Source organism: Papio anubis, chromosome 17 (assembly GCF_008728515.1).
Source record: "Papio anubis isolate 15944 chromosome 17, Panubis1.0, whole genome shotgun sequence".
NCBI lineage: Eukaryota > Metazoa > Chordata > Mammalia > Primates > Cercopithecidae > Papio > Papio anubis.
This window is the reverse complement of record NC_044992.1, coordinates 67,928,731-67,943,171: the sequence shown is the minus strand read 5'-3', so window position 1 is coordinate 67,943,171 and position 14,441 is coordinate 67,928,731. Positions and strand designations below refer to the sequence as shown.

At 44.9% G+C, this 14,441-nt stretch overlaps 1 protein-coding gene across 5 annotated transcripts in view; it reads left to right on the top strand.

Annotated features, from left to right (window-relative positions):
• Positions 1-14,441, top strand: part of PRPSAP1 (phosphoribosyl pyrophosphate synthetase associated protein 1) — a 49,786-nt gene that overhangs the window by 18,150 nt on the left and 17,195 nt on the right. For all 5 annotated transcript variants that reach the window (XM_031657786.1, XM_031657790.1, XM_031657789.1 and 2 more), the window contains 4 exons: positions 9,648-9,820; positions 11,436-11,551; positions 12,002-12,057; positions 13,269-13,414. In XM_031657786.1, the coding sequence (XP_031513646.1) occupies positions 9,648-9,820; positions 11,436-11,551; positions 12,002-12,057; positions 13,269-13,414 (491 nt within the window). The remainder of the gene's footprint in view (positions 1-9,647; positions 9,821-11,435; positions 11,552-12,001; positions 12,058-13,268; positions 13,415-14,441) is intronic.

Below are 14,441 nucleotides of genomic sequence, written 5' to 3'. Positions count from 1 at the left end.
AGTAAAGACTGAACTTGACAAATGAAGGATCATCAGTGTGCAAGTGTCTTCCAGGGAAGGGACAAAAGAAGCATGAAAAAATGAGCTAGTTAATAGCAAATTGGGAAGCACAGTTTTTCTCACTCGTACCTTGAGTATGAGAAAATTCGACCATGGTCAGGTATGGTGACTCATGCCTGTAATCTTAGCACTTCAGGAGGCCAAGGTGAAAGGATAGCTTGAGGCCAGGAGTTTGAGACCAGCCTAAGCAATATACTAAGACCTTGTGTCTATTTTTTTTTGTTTGTTTGTTTTTGAGACAAGGCGTTGCTCTGTTACACAGGCTGGAGTGCAGTGGCACGATCTCGGCTCACTGCAGCCTCCACCTCCCAGGCTCAAGTGATTCTCCTGTCTTAGCACCCACCGTCTTATCCTGCCAAGTTGCTGGGGCTATAGGCACATGCCACCACACATGGCAAATTTTGTATTTTTGGTAGAGACAGGATTTTGCCATGTTGCCCAGGCTGGTCTCGATCTCCTGAGCTCAGGTGATCCACTTGCCCCAACCTCCCAAGGTGCTTGGATTACATGCATGAGGCACTGTGCTCGACTTTTATTTATTTATTTATTTATTTATTTTATTTTATTTTATTTTTTTTGAGAAGGAGTCTGGCTCTGTGGCCCGGGCTGGAGTGCAGTGGCCGGATCTCAGTTCACTGCAAGCTCTGCCTTCCGGGTTTACGCCATTCTCCTGCCTCAGCCTCCCGAGTAGCTGGGAACACAGACGCCCGCCACCTCGCCCGGCTAGTTTTTTGTATTTTTTTAGTAGAGACGGGGTTTCACCGTGTTAGCCAGGATGGTCTCGATCTCCTGACCTCGTGATCCGCCCGTCTCAGCCTCCCAAAGTGCTGGGATTACAGGCTTGAGCCACCGCGCCCGGCCGCTAGGCTTTTATTTAAAAGAAAAAAGGGCCAGGTACGGTGGCTCACGCCTGTAATTCCAGCACTTTGGGAGGCCGAGGAGGGCGGATCACGAGGTCAGGAGATCAAGACCATCCTGACTAATACAGTGAAACCCCGCCTCTACTAAAAATACAAAAAATTAGCCGAGCATAGTGGCGGGAGCCTGTAGTCCCAGCTACTGGGGAGGCTGAGGCAGGAGAATGGCATGAACCCAGGAGGTGGAGCTTGAGGTGAGCCCAGATCGCGCCACTGCACTCCAGCCTGGGCGAAAGGGCGAGACTCCGTCTCAAAAAAAAAAAAAAGAAGAAAAAGGAAATTTTGACCAAAGGAAGAAGTAGTGAGCACTTCATGGAGTTGCAGCAAAGAGACAGTCTTGTATAATAACAATGACAATTTTACATGCATGTCAACATGGAAAGGCACCTTTCCTGTTGAAAAAGGCACATAGGTATAAATGAGTACTTCTGAAAACCAGAACCCTGTCCTGAAGATGGTGAAGTTCCTTTATGTGTATTTGGTGTTGAGATTATTTAAAAGCCGCAAGTCTCTTCCCAGTGGTTCAGTTTAAGAGCATCAAAGCAAAAATATCACCGGGCATTTCCTCTGTCTTTTAAGCTGATAGGGATGGAAGAAGAAAGGAAAAATTTGGAAAAAAGACAGAGGATGGATGTGTTGTTTTGTGTGCGTGTGCAGCCCATAGAGAAGGTTATTAGGTTTGTCACAATAAACTAGTTCTTCTTTGTTGTTGTTTTGAGACGGAGGCTTGCTGTGTTGCCCAGGCTGGGGTGCAATGGCGCAATCTCAGCCCACTGCAACCTCTGCCTCCCAGGTTCAAGCAATTCTCCTGCCTCAGCCTCCGGAGTAGCTGGGATTATAGGCGTGCACCACCACAGTCAGCTGATTTTTGTATTTTTAGTAGAGACGGGGTTTCGCCATGTTACCCAGGCTGGTCTCAAACTCCTGACCTCAGGTGATCCACCCGCCTTGGCCTCCCAAAGTACTCACAGACGTAAGCCACCATGCCCAGCCAATAAACTAGTTCTTGTAGTGCTTGAGTACTGGATACTTTAGTACCAACTAAAGAACAGAGATAATTTAATTTAATTTAATTTAATTTAATTTAATTTTTTTTTTTGAGACGAGTTTCTCTCTTGTTGCCCAGGCTGGAGTGCAGTGGTATGACCTCGGCTTACTGCAAACTCCGCCTCCCAGGTTCAAGTGATTCTCCTGCCTGAGCCTCACGAGTAGCTGGGATTACAGGCATGCACCACCATGCCCAGCTAATTTTGTATTTTTAGTAGAGATGGGGTTTCACCATATTGGCCAGGCTGGTTTTGAACCCCTGACCTCAGGTGATCCACCCACCTTGGCCTCCCAAAGTGCTGGGACTACAGGCATGAGCCACTGTGCCTGGCCCAATTTTTTATTTTATTTTATTTTATATTTTATATTTTGTTTTATTAATTTATTTTTTGAGACAGAATCTTGCTCTGTTGCCCAGGTTGGAGTGCAGTGGCACAATCTCAGCTTACTGCAATTTCCGCCTCCTGGGTTCAAGCAATTCTCCTGTCTCAGCTTCCCAAGTAGCTGGGATTACAGATGCACACCACCACACCCAGCTAATTTTTGTATTTTTAGTAGAGATGGGGTTTCTCCATGTTGCCTAGGCTGGTCTCGAACTCCTGACCTCAGGTGATTCACCTGCCTCGGCCTCCCAAAATGTTAGGATTATAGGCGTGAGCCGCTGTGCCCGATCTGGTTTTTTTTTTTGTTTTTTTTTTTTTTTTGAGACGGAGTCTTGCTCTGTCCCCCAGGCTGGAGTGCAGTGGCGCGATCTCGGCCCACTGCAAGCTTCGGCTCACTTCAAGCTCCGCCTCGTGGGTTCACACCATTCTTCTGCCTCAGCCTCCCGAGTAGCTGGGACTACAGGCGCCGGCCACCACACCCGGCTAATTTTTTTGTATTTTTAGTAGAGATGGGGTTTCACCGTGTTAGCCAGGATGGTCTCGATCTCCTGACCTCGTGATCCGCCCGCCTTGGCCTCCCAAAGTGCTGGGATTACAGGCTTGAGCCACCGCGCCCGGCCTCGATCTGGTTTTTTAATATTATCTGCAGTTACATTGATGAAGGAATATATTTTACAGGTTTTTCTGTTGTTAGGAGGAAGGGGGCATTGCCTAAAGTAATAAGGCTAATTTTAGGCAAACAGACCAAAGCTTAGTCATTAAGCTTATTGCCTTCGGAGCTGTTGTTCTAAAATAACATAGATCCCTTTTTTTGGTTCTGTTTTTGCTTGGAATAACTTTGGAACTACCGCTTCCAAACTTGCAGCATATTTCTTTTGACTGTTCTAATAATAGCAAAGTTTTGGTCTTTGACGATAGGTTTAATTTTTGGAAATGGCAAAAAGCCATTCAGAACAAAATGATTATTTTGGGTAATTGAACTGTGTGATACTCGGAGATTTTCCAGATATACCAAGCAACGGAACTGAGTAAAATATGAAGCTTATAAAGTATATTTTAAAGGATAATTTTTATGTTTACGTACAAGTTCTAGTGTGTTGATTATGAAGCTTATAAAGTACATTTTAAAAGATAATTTTTGTGTTTATGTACAACTTCTAGTGTGTTGATGTAAAGTAAGAAGACTCATTAACATAACATTTACAGCTGGGCACGGAGGCCCACGCCTGTAATCTCAGCACTTTGGGAGGCCGAGGCAGGCGGATCAGTTGAGGTCAGGAGTTTGAGACCAGCCTAGCCAACACGGTGAAACCACGTCTCTACTGAAAACACAAAAAAATTAGCCAGGCATGGTGGCGGGTGCCTGTAATCCCAGATATTCAGAAGGCTGAGGTGGGAGAATCGATTGAACCTGGAAGGCAGAGGTTGCAGTGAGCCAAGATGGTGCTACTGCACTCTAGCCTTCCAGCCTGGGTGACAGTGACCCAGTTTCAAAACAACAACAACAAATTTACAACTGCTGCAGATGATTAATTGTTACAGTTGGGAGGAGGGTAAATTCTCCCCCATTACTTCCAGCTATGGTGTTGGTCTCTCTTTTGCAAGCTTGGCTAGTTTAATGAATGCGTATACATACCATGCCTGTTTCCTCACCTCAGGTTAGTTTTTGCCTATCCAAAATGCTAGAGCAGCAAGGTCTGGGCTTAATCTAGGATATGGTTTTCTTAGGGGAAAGAAAAGTAGTTGATTGGCTGGGCATAGTGGCTTAAGCTGTACTGCCAGCACTTTGGGAAGCCAAGGCAGGAGAATCGCCTGAGCCCAGGAGTACGTCTGCTCAACATGGCAGGAGACCTTTCTATTTAAAAAAAGAAAGGCCAGGCTGTGGCTCACTGTAATCCCAGCACTCTGGGAGGCTGAGGCAGGCGGATCACAGTCAGGAGATCGGTGACCACGGTGAAACCCCGCCTCTACTAAAAATACAAAACAGTCAAAAGCGGTGGCAGGTGCCTGTAGTCCCAGCTACTGAGGCTGAGTGGAGAATGGCTCTGAACCCAGGAGACCTGAGCTTGCAGTGAGCCAGATTGTGCCACTGCACTCCAGGCCTGGGGACAGATGACTCTGTCTCCAAAAAAAAAAAAAAAAAAAAAAAAAGAAAGTAGTTGGTAAAAACAATTGGTGAATGCTACTTAGAGATAAAGACTACAAGAGCTAGCCAGGGTGTACTTGGAACATTCTCAGGGAACAGATAAACAAAGCAGAGACTGCCAGCCAATTTCTCTTCACCCTGCTAGTTCACAGGGTAACTGCCTAGTGTCTGATTTGTCCGTGTCTCTCAGTGAAGCCAGTGTGACAAAGCCCCTTTTGTCACCTTTCTGACCAATAAGGGGTGAGGTGTGGGGCTTTCTTTAGCCTTGGGCTGGAGGATGTTGAATTTTCCCTTGGAAAATGGAAAGTAAAAACCTCATGGGAAATTGCTCTTTTTTTTTTTTTTGAGATGGAGTTTTGCTCTTGTTGCACAGGCTGGAGTGCAATGGCATGATGTTGGCTCACCACAACCTCCATCTCCCAGGTTCAAGCTGTTCTCCTGCCTCAGCCTCCTGAGTAGCTGGGATTACAGACACCCAGGCCCAAGCATTTTAGGCTTAGTGAGGATGGGCTGCTTCTCCATAAGCTGGCTTCAGCTGTCCAACTCCTGACCCAGGTGATCTTCAGCCTGCTCTCCAAAGTGTTGGGATTACAGGTGAGCCACTGCACCTGGCTTTTTTTTTTTTTTTTTTTTTTGAGAAGGATTCTTGCTCTGTAGCACAGGCTGGAGTGCAGTGGTATGATGTCGGCTCACTGCAACCTCCGCCTCCCAGGTTCAAACAATTCTCCTGCCTCAGCCTCTCAAGTAGCTGGGATTACAGGCACCTGCAACCATGCCCAGCTATTTAATTTTTAGTAGAGACGGGCTTTCACCATGTTGGTCAGGCTGGTCTCCAACTCCTGACCTCAGGTAATCCACCTGCCTTGGCCTCTCAAAGTGTTGGGATTACAGGCGTGAGCCACTGTGTCCAGCCCAGAAATTGCTTATTAATGAAAGAAACATTACCCTGAAATCAAGACTTCTCAAAAATTGTTTATCTTGTTCATTAATGTTTTACTATCTGGGCCTCCCTTGTGCTTTGTTCTCCAAAACTCATGGTATCATACACTTGGGTATTTTACTTGATTTTGTTTTTATTTTTTTGTGTGTGTTTTTTGAGAGATGGTATCTCACTCTGTTGCCCAGGTTGGAATGCAGTGGCACAGTCACGGCTCATTATAGCCTTTAACTCCTGGGCTTGAGGGATCCTCCCACCTTAGCCTCCCGAATAGCTAGGACTACAGGTGAGCACCACTGTGCCTGGCTGATTTTTAAATTTTATTTTATTTGTAGAGACAAGGTCTTGCTGTGTTGCCCAGGCTGGTATCAAACTTCTGGCTTCAAGCAATACTCCTGCCTTGGCCTCCCAAAGTGCTGGGATTACAAGCATAAGCTACTGCCCTTGGTCCACTTGTGTATTGTCTATGACAAAGCCAGCTAAAAACCCACTACTTGAGGCTGGGTGCGGTGGCTCATGCCTATAATCCCAGCACTTTGGGAGGCTGAGGTGGGTGGGTCACCTGAGGTCAGGAGTTCGAGACCAGCCTGGCCAACATGGTGAAACCCCATCTCTACTAAAAATACAAAAATTAGCTGGGCGTGGTGGCGGGTGCCTCTAATCTCCACTTCTTGAGAGGCTGAGGCAGGAGAATTGCTTGAACCCGGGAGGCAGAGGTTGCAGTCAGCCGAGATTGTACCATTGTACTCCATTCTGGGTGACAAAAATGAATTTCCATCTCCAAAACAAAACAAACAAACAAAAAAACGCACTACTTGAACAGATAACGCTTACAGAAGCTACTAAATTAACTGACTCCAAACACATTGTGGGTATTGGGATCTGGTTTATGAAGCCACAGCAAGCCTGGGTATGGTGGCTCATGGCTGTAATCCCAATACTTTGGGAGGCTGAGATGGGAAGATTACATGAACCCAGGAGTTCAGCACCAGCCGGGGCAATATATTGAGACCCTGTCTCTTACAAAAAAGAAAAGAAAAGAAAATCTTTTAAACAAAAAAGTCTCGGCCGGGCGCGGTGGCTCAAGCCTGTAATCCCAGCACTTTGGGAGGCTGAGACGGGTGGATCACGAGGTCAGGAGATCGAGACCATCCTGGCGAACACGGTGAAACCCCGTCTCTACTAAAAAATACAAAAAACTAGCCGGGGAGGTGGCGGGCGCCTGTAGTCCCAGCTACTTGGAGGCTGAGGCAGGAGAATGGCGTGAACCCGGGAGGTGGAGCTTGCAGTGAGCTGAGATCTGGCCACTGCACTCCAGCCTGGGCCACAGAGCGAGACTCCGTCTCAAAAAAAAAAAAAAAAAAAAAAGTCTCTGGGAAGGGGACCACACATTCTTACATGAGTCAGATGTGCTCCTTCTTGGGAAGAATGATTACCTCGAGAGTGGTCCCAGATGGCCTCTGGCGTTCCCTAGAGGTGGTTTGCCTTGTTTACCTACCACAGTGCTTGACTGAAGTTGCCCATTAAATATGTGTTGCATGGATGATGAACTAAAATTGACTATTATGAATTCCCAAGTTCCTCGAAAGTGTTTGATAATTGCTTTGATTCTACCAAAGATTATCTGACCTTTTGATGCCAGACTTGGCATTATTAATTTGGAAGGCTGAAGGAGAAAAATGCTCCAATTTATTGAGAGGGGGAAAAAAAAGGTAACTGGAAAATAATGGAATGGATTAGCAGTCTCAAAGGAATATCTTAGTTGTCTTGAAGTTGAGCCCTGCATCAGTCTCCTCAGGGAGAAATGTTTTTTGTTTGTTTTTGGTTTTTTTGTTTTTGTTTTTTTAAATCACAGAATGCTTGCAATTGTTAAGAAAAATCTAAATTACAAGGGTGAAATTGGAAGTTCCAGGAGTTGAACCTGGAAGTGGAAAACATTGTCAGAATAAAAGGATGTCCTTGAAATCGCTCACTCCCACTCTGCCTTAGAAGTGTCAACATAAATTGTAAGAGACTGGGAGGAAATGGCTCGATTAGCCTTCAAGCTAGAAGGCATCGCTTGCTGAGTATTTCATTCAGTCACCTATTCAGCAAACGTTAACTCTGTGTATGGCAGGCTTTCCACTTTGCTGTAATGAGGGCAGCATCACCTACATGTCAGTGTAGAGCTGATAATTGTTCAAGAACGGGTGCCTGAAGAACCTGCTGCCATGGGTATGAACTGAGGACATGGGGAAGGGAAAGGAGATACAGTCTTGACCCCCACCCCCACCCCAAGATGGGGATGTTTGAGGATGCGTGGATAGTCCAGGGAAGAGCAGGAGGAAGCTAACGTGAGAAGTGAATACTGAGAGAGCGTCCTGGAAGGATTTCAAGGCTCTCTCACCCGTTTTTAAAGGCAGAGCCTGACTGGGAATGGTGGTGCATGCCTATAATCCCAGTGCTTTGATAGGCTGAGGTGGGAGCATCACTTGAGCCCAGGAGAGTCACTGCTGCAGTGAGCGATTGGAAATGCCTGCACTCCAGCCTGGGTGACAGGGGTGAGACCATTTCTTTTTTTTTTTTTTTTTTTTTTTTTTGAGACGAGTCTCAGCTTCTGTCACCCAGGCTGAGTGCAGTGGCCGGATCTCAGCCCACGGTAAGCCCACCTCCGGGTTCACGCCTATCTTCTGCCTCAGCCCGAGTAGCTGGGGACTACAGGCGCCTCACATGCCCGGGCTAGTTTTTTTGTATTTTTTAGGTAGAGACGGGGTTTCACCGCGGTTAGCCAGGATGGTCTTGATCTCCTGACTCAGATTCCCATCTCCTGCCTCCCTGGAAGTGCTGGGATTACAGGCGTGAGCCACCACCGCCGGACCATATTTCCTTTTAATAAGTGAGTAAGTGAGTGAATCAATGAATGAATACAGAGCCTGGCTATTTGAAGTTGATTATCTCACAAAGTTAACAATCCAAATTTATAATCACTGGAAGTAGCCTTTCCTTCTACTATCTTTCAGATTCATGTTTCATTTTTTGTCTCTCAGGGTAATCTTTGTCAGGAATTTATATGTCAGGGAAGGAAGGGTCCAGGGAGTTTTGTTTTGTTTTTTGAGACAGAGTCTCACTCTGTCGTCCAGGCTGGAGTGCAGTGGCGCGATCTCGTCTCACTGCAACCTCCACCTCCCAGGGTCAAGTGATTCTCCTGCCTCAGCCTCCCCAGTAGCTGGGACTACAGGCGTGTGCCACTACGCCCAGCTAATTTTTGTATTTTTAGTAGAGACAGGGTTTCATAATGTTGGCCAGGCTGGTCTCAAACTCATGACCTCAGGTAATCTGCCTGCCTCAGCCTCCGAAAGTGCTGGGATTACAGGCGTGAGTCACTGTGTCCAGCATCTAGGGAGGTTTTTGAAAATTAAGTTCTCACTGGGCACAGTGGCTCATGCCTGTAATCCCAGCACTTTGGGAGGCTGAGGCAGGTGGATCACCTGAGGTCCAGAGTTTGAGACCAGCCTGGCCAACATGGTAAAACCCCGTGTCTACTAAAAATAAAAAAGTAGCTGCGTGTGGTGGTGCACGCCTGTAATCCTAGTTACTTGGGAGGCTGAGACAGGAGAATTGCTTGAACCTGGGAGGCGGAGGTTGCAGTGAGCTGAGATCATGCCACTGCACTCCAGCCTGGGCGACAGAGTGAGACTCCGTCTCAAAAAAAGAAAAAAATTATGTTCCAAGACCTCACCACACCCAATGAGAAGAAAGACCAAATCTTTCTGTTAATGGCAGCTAAATGGAAGGGCAGGTGGGTTCTTGGCGTTCATGCTGGCCTAAGCCCAAATCCCTGGGAGGCTGCCAGCAGGTGTTGGGTAACTCTGGTCACCAGCAGTTGCTTCAGATGCCACTGCAGTAACCCGGTATGACACATGAGAGACCCAGGCAAATGTGAGAGTGGGTTAACTGTGCTGTGAATAGGAGTAACCTCAGATGAAAACTGGGGCTTACTCAGCTACAAAAAGTTGGAAAGCTTCCCCTGCCTTCATGAGGTCCCATTGTAAGCTAGTGTGATGGTAAAATTCCCATAACACCCGTCTGGCTGCCCATGTTAAGTTGATAAAGTCAAGATCTTTTCTAAGGGTTAATAAATTGAGTTAATCCCCAAATACAAATTTGGACTGTTTCAGAGATGTGAATACAGCTGTGATGGAGTTGCTCATCATGGCTTACGCACTGAAGACTGCCTGTGCCAGGAATATTATTGGGGTCATCCCCTACTTCCCCTACAGCAAGCAGAGCAAGATGAGGAAGAGAGGTTCCATTGTGTGCAAGCTGCTAGCATCCATGCTGGCAAAAGCAGGTGAGTGTGCGCCGGGGCCCTGGGGTTCCAGCATGATCCTTTAGGGCTCTTTCCTAGTCGGGCTTAGTTCATACCTCAGATACCCAATTTGGGATCTGAGTGTTTGTTTCCTTTTGAACAGTTTTGGCTAAGGATATGTGAGCTTGGTTAGAAATTCTGTTTTTTCCCTTATTCGCTTCGTCTTACTTTAGAATACCATTGCTTTAGTGTCTTCTCTTCTCTGTCATCTGTCACGTATCTTCTGTTTCATCTTGTCATCGTTAAATTCTTAGCTGGCAGTCTTGGCATTCTTATGTGATCTTTTGATCTTCAGGTCTGGATTTCTGTACCTGCTTTGTTAGCTAAATTCCATTTTTGTTCATAGTATTCAAGCTGGATTTTCTTTTACTACCTCTCCCCTACCTTTGCCTTTCTACATAGCAGCTCATTTTCATTGCTTTATTCTCCTTATGTAGCGGGGGCACACTTTCTGGCCTGTAAATCAATGTAGTATTTTACATTTGGGTTTCTATTCATCTGATGTCTATTCTGAAACTTTAACATGTATTTATGTCCTCAGAATGAAATGTATGGTCCTCCCTCGATATCCTTGTAGGATTGTTTCCAGGAACCTATCTCCCCCTTCCCCGGCTCCTCAGCAGATACCAAAACCCAAAGATACTCAAGTCTTTCATATAAAATACCATAGTATTTGCATATAACCAACACAATCATCTGGAGATTATTTATAAATACCAAATACAGTATAAATACTATGTAAATTGTTGTTATAACTGTCATTATTTAGGGAATAATGACGAGAAAAAAAATTTCATACCTGCTCAGTACAGACACAACCATTGTAGGCCTAACTACATTTTCAGTCTGTGTTTGGTTGAATCCCCACGTGGAACTCGTAGATCCAGATGGTCAACTGTATGTGAATTTCCTTCTGTCCAAAAAAGTATAATATTTCTGGAAAGAACAAGTAATACTGGTTCTATGCTCTGGAAGTTTTGCTGTGACCTTTGACCATTTGCAATGTGTTTATATATGTACCTTTTCCTCTTCAGTACTCTTGATTATAAGAGTATCTCTTCACTGTTTTTCTATAAGAGTACTTGAAACATTCTTTATCACATACAGAAATTATTCTAAACTTCAATATCTTTGTGTTATATGAGTTTCTTTTCTTCTAACATGTATATTTGTTTTTGTGTTCTTACTACTTTTGCCTTCGCTGCAGTTCTTTATCCTTTCAAGATTCTTTAATAAAGGCCTTACTGTTTTTTACATCTCTTTGATATTAATTCCATATTCATAGTTTTGCTTCTGCCACATTATTCTTTTCTCAATTTTCTGGACCAAGCCAATAGTCAATAATTCCCACTTTCTCAGCTTTAGTTCTTTGTCCATGTGGAAGGTTGTAGCCTTCTCTACATTGGAAAGTTGTAGTCTTCTCCACATTAAGGCTTTATTAAAGTTAACAATCAAGCCTGTGATTGTAGTGCTTAATCACAGCACCCCCTGCCTTCAGTCTGCTGGCAGGAAGCAGGAGTTGAGCATCTAGTTTAGGTCCACTGTAGCCATTAACCTGTAGGGGTGAACTTTGTAATTTTTTGTTTTAAAATTTCAGGTTTAACTCACATTATCACTATGGATCTTCATCAAAAGGAAATACAAGGCTTTTTCAGCTTTCCCGTGGACAACCTTAGAGCCTCACCTTTCCTGCTTCAGTATATCCAGGAAGAAGTGAGGAACCACCAGCAAACACCCCATTGTCCTCAAAAGAGATCTTATTTAGTTTTTCTCTGGTATCAGATTTCGATATTGAAAGGCGCATCAAATGAGCTCTCCCTTAAGTCGCAATGCCTGAGGCAGCAGACAGGGTCAGCTTTAGTCGTGGAGGATCATAGCTTTAAAAGACACTAAAAATGGATTTTTTTTCCTACGTATCTTTAGCAATTTGCTTATGTTTTCTAAAATGAAGGTTTTAATAAGAATTATTTTTTAAAAATTCTTGATGGAGTGCTTTTTGCAATGATGTTAATTGATAAATATTGAAAAATCTAAAACTTGTGGCTAAAATTCTAGCATATTTGATGACTAGTTTGGATCATTGTTATAAGAACTTGAATACCAGCATCCAGGTGTTATTTTCTGATAACTTTTCAGTATTTTCTATTTTTCCTTCAAATCTAGATTCCAAATTACAGAAATGCAGTCATTGTAGCTAAGTCTCCTGATGCTGCAAAGAGGTAAGTAAGCTAGACATGGGTCCTGATCCCTCCTGAGCGCTCCCAAAGCCAGAATGAGCTGCTTTGGAATCCAGAGGCTGTCACTTGTGGCCTGTGAAAACCCATTGGCTCTCATGTTAACCCCTCCCTCGTTGCCATGTCCCATGCCACACACAGCTTTATCTCCAGCCTCCAGACAACACATATGATTGCTGAGTTGCTCAGCTTTCCTCTGGGAAAACAAAGTTCCTTCAAGTTCCCAGAGAAAGGAAATCAATGAGGCTATGAGCATTTTTCAGCGAATAGTTTTTTTGTTTTGTTTTGTTTTGTTTTTTGTTTTGTTTTGTTTTGAGACGGAGTCTCATTCTGTCGCCCAGGCTGGAGTGCAATGGCTTGATCTCAGCTCACTGCAACCTCTGCCTCCTGGGTTCAAGCACATCTCCTGCCCCAGCCTCCCCAGTAGCTGGGATTACAGGCACCTGCCACCACTCCTGGCTCATTTTTTGTATTTTTAGTAGAGACGGGGTTTCACCATGTTCACCAGACTAGTCTTGAACTCCTGACCTCAGGTGATCTGTCCACCTCGGTCTCTCAAAGTACTGGGATTACAGGCGTGAGCCACTGTGCCCGGCCCAGGCAATGGTTTTTAACGTTGTTCTCTCTTCTGAAGATGACTATTAAGAATATTGGACAAAGGATAGAATCAAAATTATCTAGAATCAGGTCTGGGCGGGGTGGCTTACGCCTGTAATTCCAGCACTTTGGGAGGCCAAAGCGGGAGATCGCTTGAGCCCAGGGGTTCAAGACTGGCCTGGGTAACATAGTGAGACCCTGTCTCTACAAAAATACAAAAATTAGCCAGTTGTGATAACATATTCCTGTGGTCCCAGCTACTTGGGAGGTTGAGCTGGGAGGATCACCTGAGCCCCAGGAGGTTGAGGCTGCAGTGAGCCATGTTGACGCCACTGCACTCCAGCCTGGGTGACAGTGAGACTTTGTCTCAAAAAAAAAAAAAAAAAGTGTCTAGAATCAGATACAATCCCAGATGCTAATTCATGTGCCCTTTGAGGCATTTACATTCTGACTTGGGCCTCACATCCTCATTTATATAAATAATGCCTTTGCATGTCCCTGAAATGTTACATATTTTCATTTTGTGGTTAAAAAGTGATGCAGTAGTGATATGTGGGATTTCTTCCTGTCAGTTTCACCATTTCCCTTTGTCCTTCTAGGGCCCAGTCCTATGCGGAGAGACTGCGTCTGGGTTTGGCTGTCATCCACGGGGAAGCTCAGTGCACGGAACTGGACATGGACGATGGTCGTCACTCCCCACCTATGGTCAAAAATGCGACTGTGCACCCGGGCCTGGAGTTGCCATGTAAGATGAGCTCTGTGTTTTTATTTTAGTTGTAAATTGAAGAAAGTTTTTTTTTGTTTTTACTGTTGTTTTGTTTTGTTTTGTTTTTGAGACGGAGTCTCACTCTGTCGCCCAGGCTGGAGTGCGGTGGCGTGATCTCGGCTCACTGCAACCTCTGCCTCCTGGGTTCAAGCAATTCTCCTGCCTCAGCCTCCTGAGTGGCTGGGATTACAGGTGTGTGCCACCACCCCCAGCTAAAAATGTGTTTTTAGTAGAGACAGAGTTTCACCATGTTGACCAGGCTAGTCTCAAACTCCAGACCTCATGATCTGCTTGCCTTGGCCTCCAGAGTGGTGGAATTACAGGCATGATCCTCTGCGCCTGGCCCTGAAGAAAGTTTTAAGTAGTCTGAATGACTAGGAGTTACCGACTATGTAGATATATGCTGCCTTGTTGTTTTTAAATAATGGAATGGTATTTGCTATCCTCCGCCTTTTTTATGTTTTGAGAAAGGATCTCACTCTGTTGCTCAGCCTGGAGTACAGTGGCACAGTCATGGCTCACTGCAGCCTCGACCTCCTGGGCACAAGTGATTCTCCCACCTCCACCTCCTGGGTAGCTGGGACTCTAGGGGTACACTACCATGCCTGGATAGTTTTCTTTTTTTTTTAATAGAGACGGGGTCTCCCTACATTACCCAGGCTGGTTTGGAACTTCTGTGCTCAAACAGTCTTGCTGTCTTGACCTCCCAAAATGCCAAGATTACATAAGATTATGGATGTGAGCCACCATACCAGGCCCGATTTCCTCTTTTGTAAAAGGGAGTTGTGTTGTACGCATTTGTAGACTGTGTATGGACAGTTCTGCATAGCACTCAGCATTCAGACAATATTCGATAATTTTTGCTTTAGTAAAAAAGTTGTATGTGATGGTGTGAAATCTTAAGCTTTTATATTATGGTAAGCTGGGTGACATCTGTTGATCAAATACCAGGCTTTGGGGATCAGGTAACTTTTATTTGTATTTATTTATTTATTTATTTATTTAT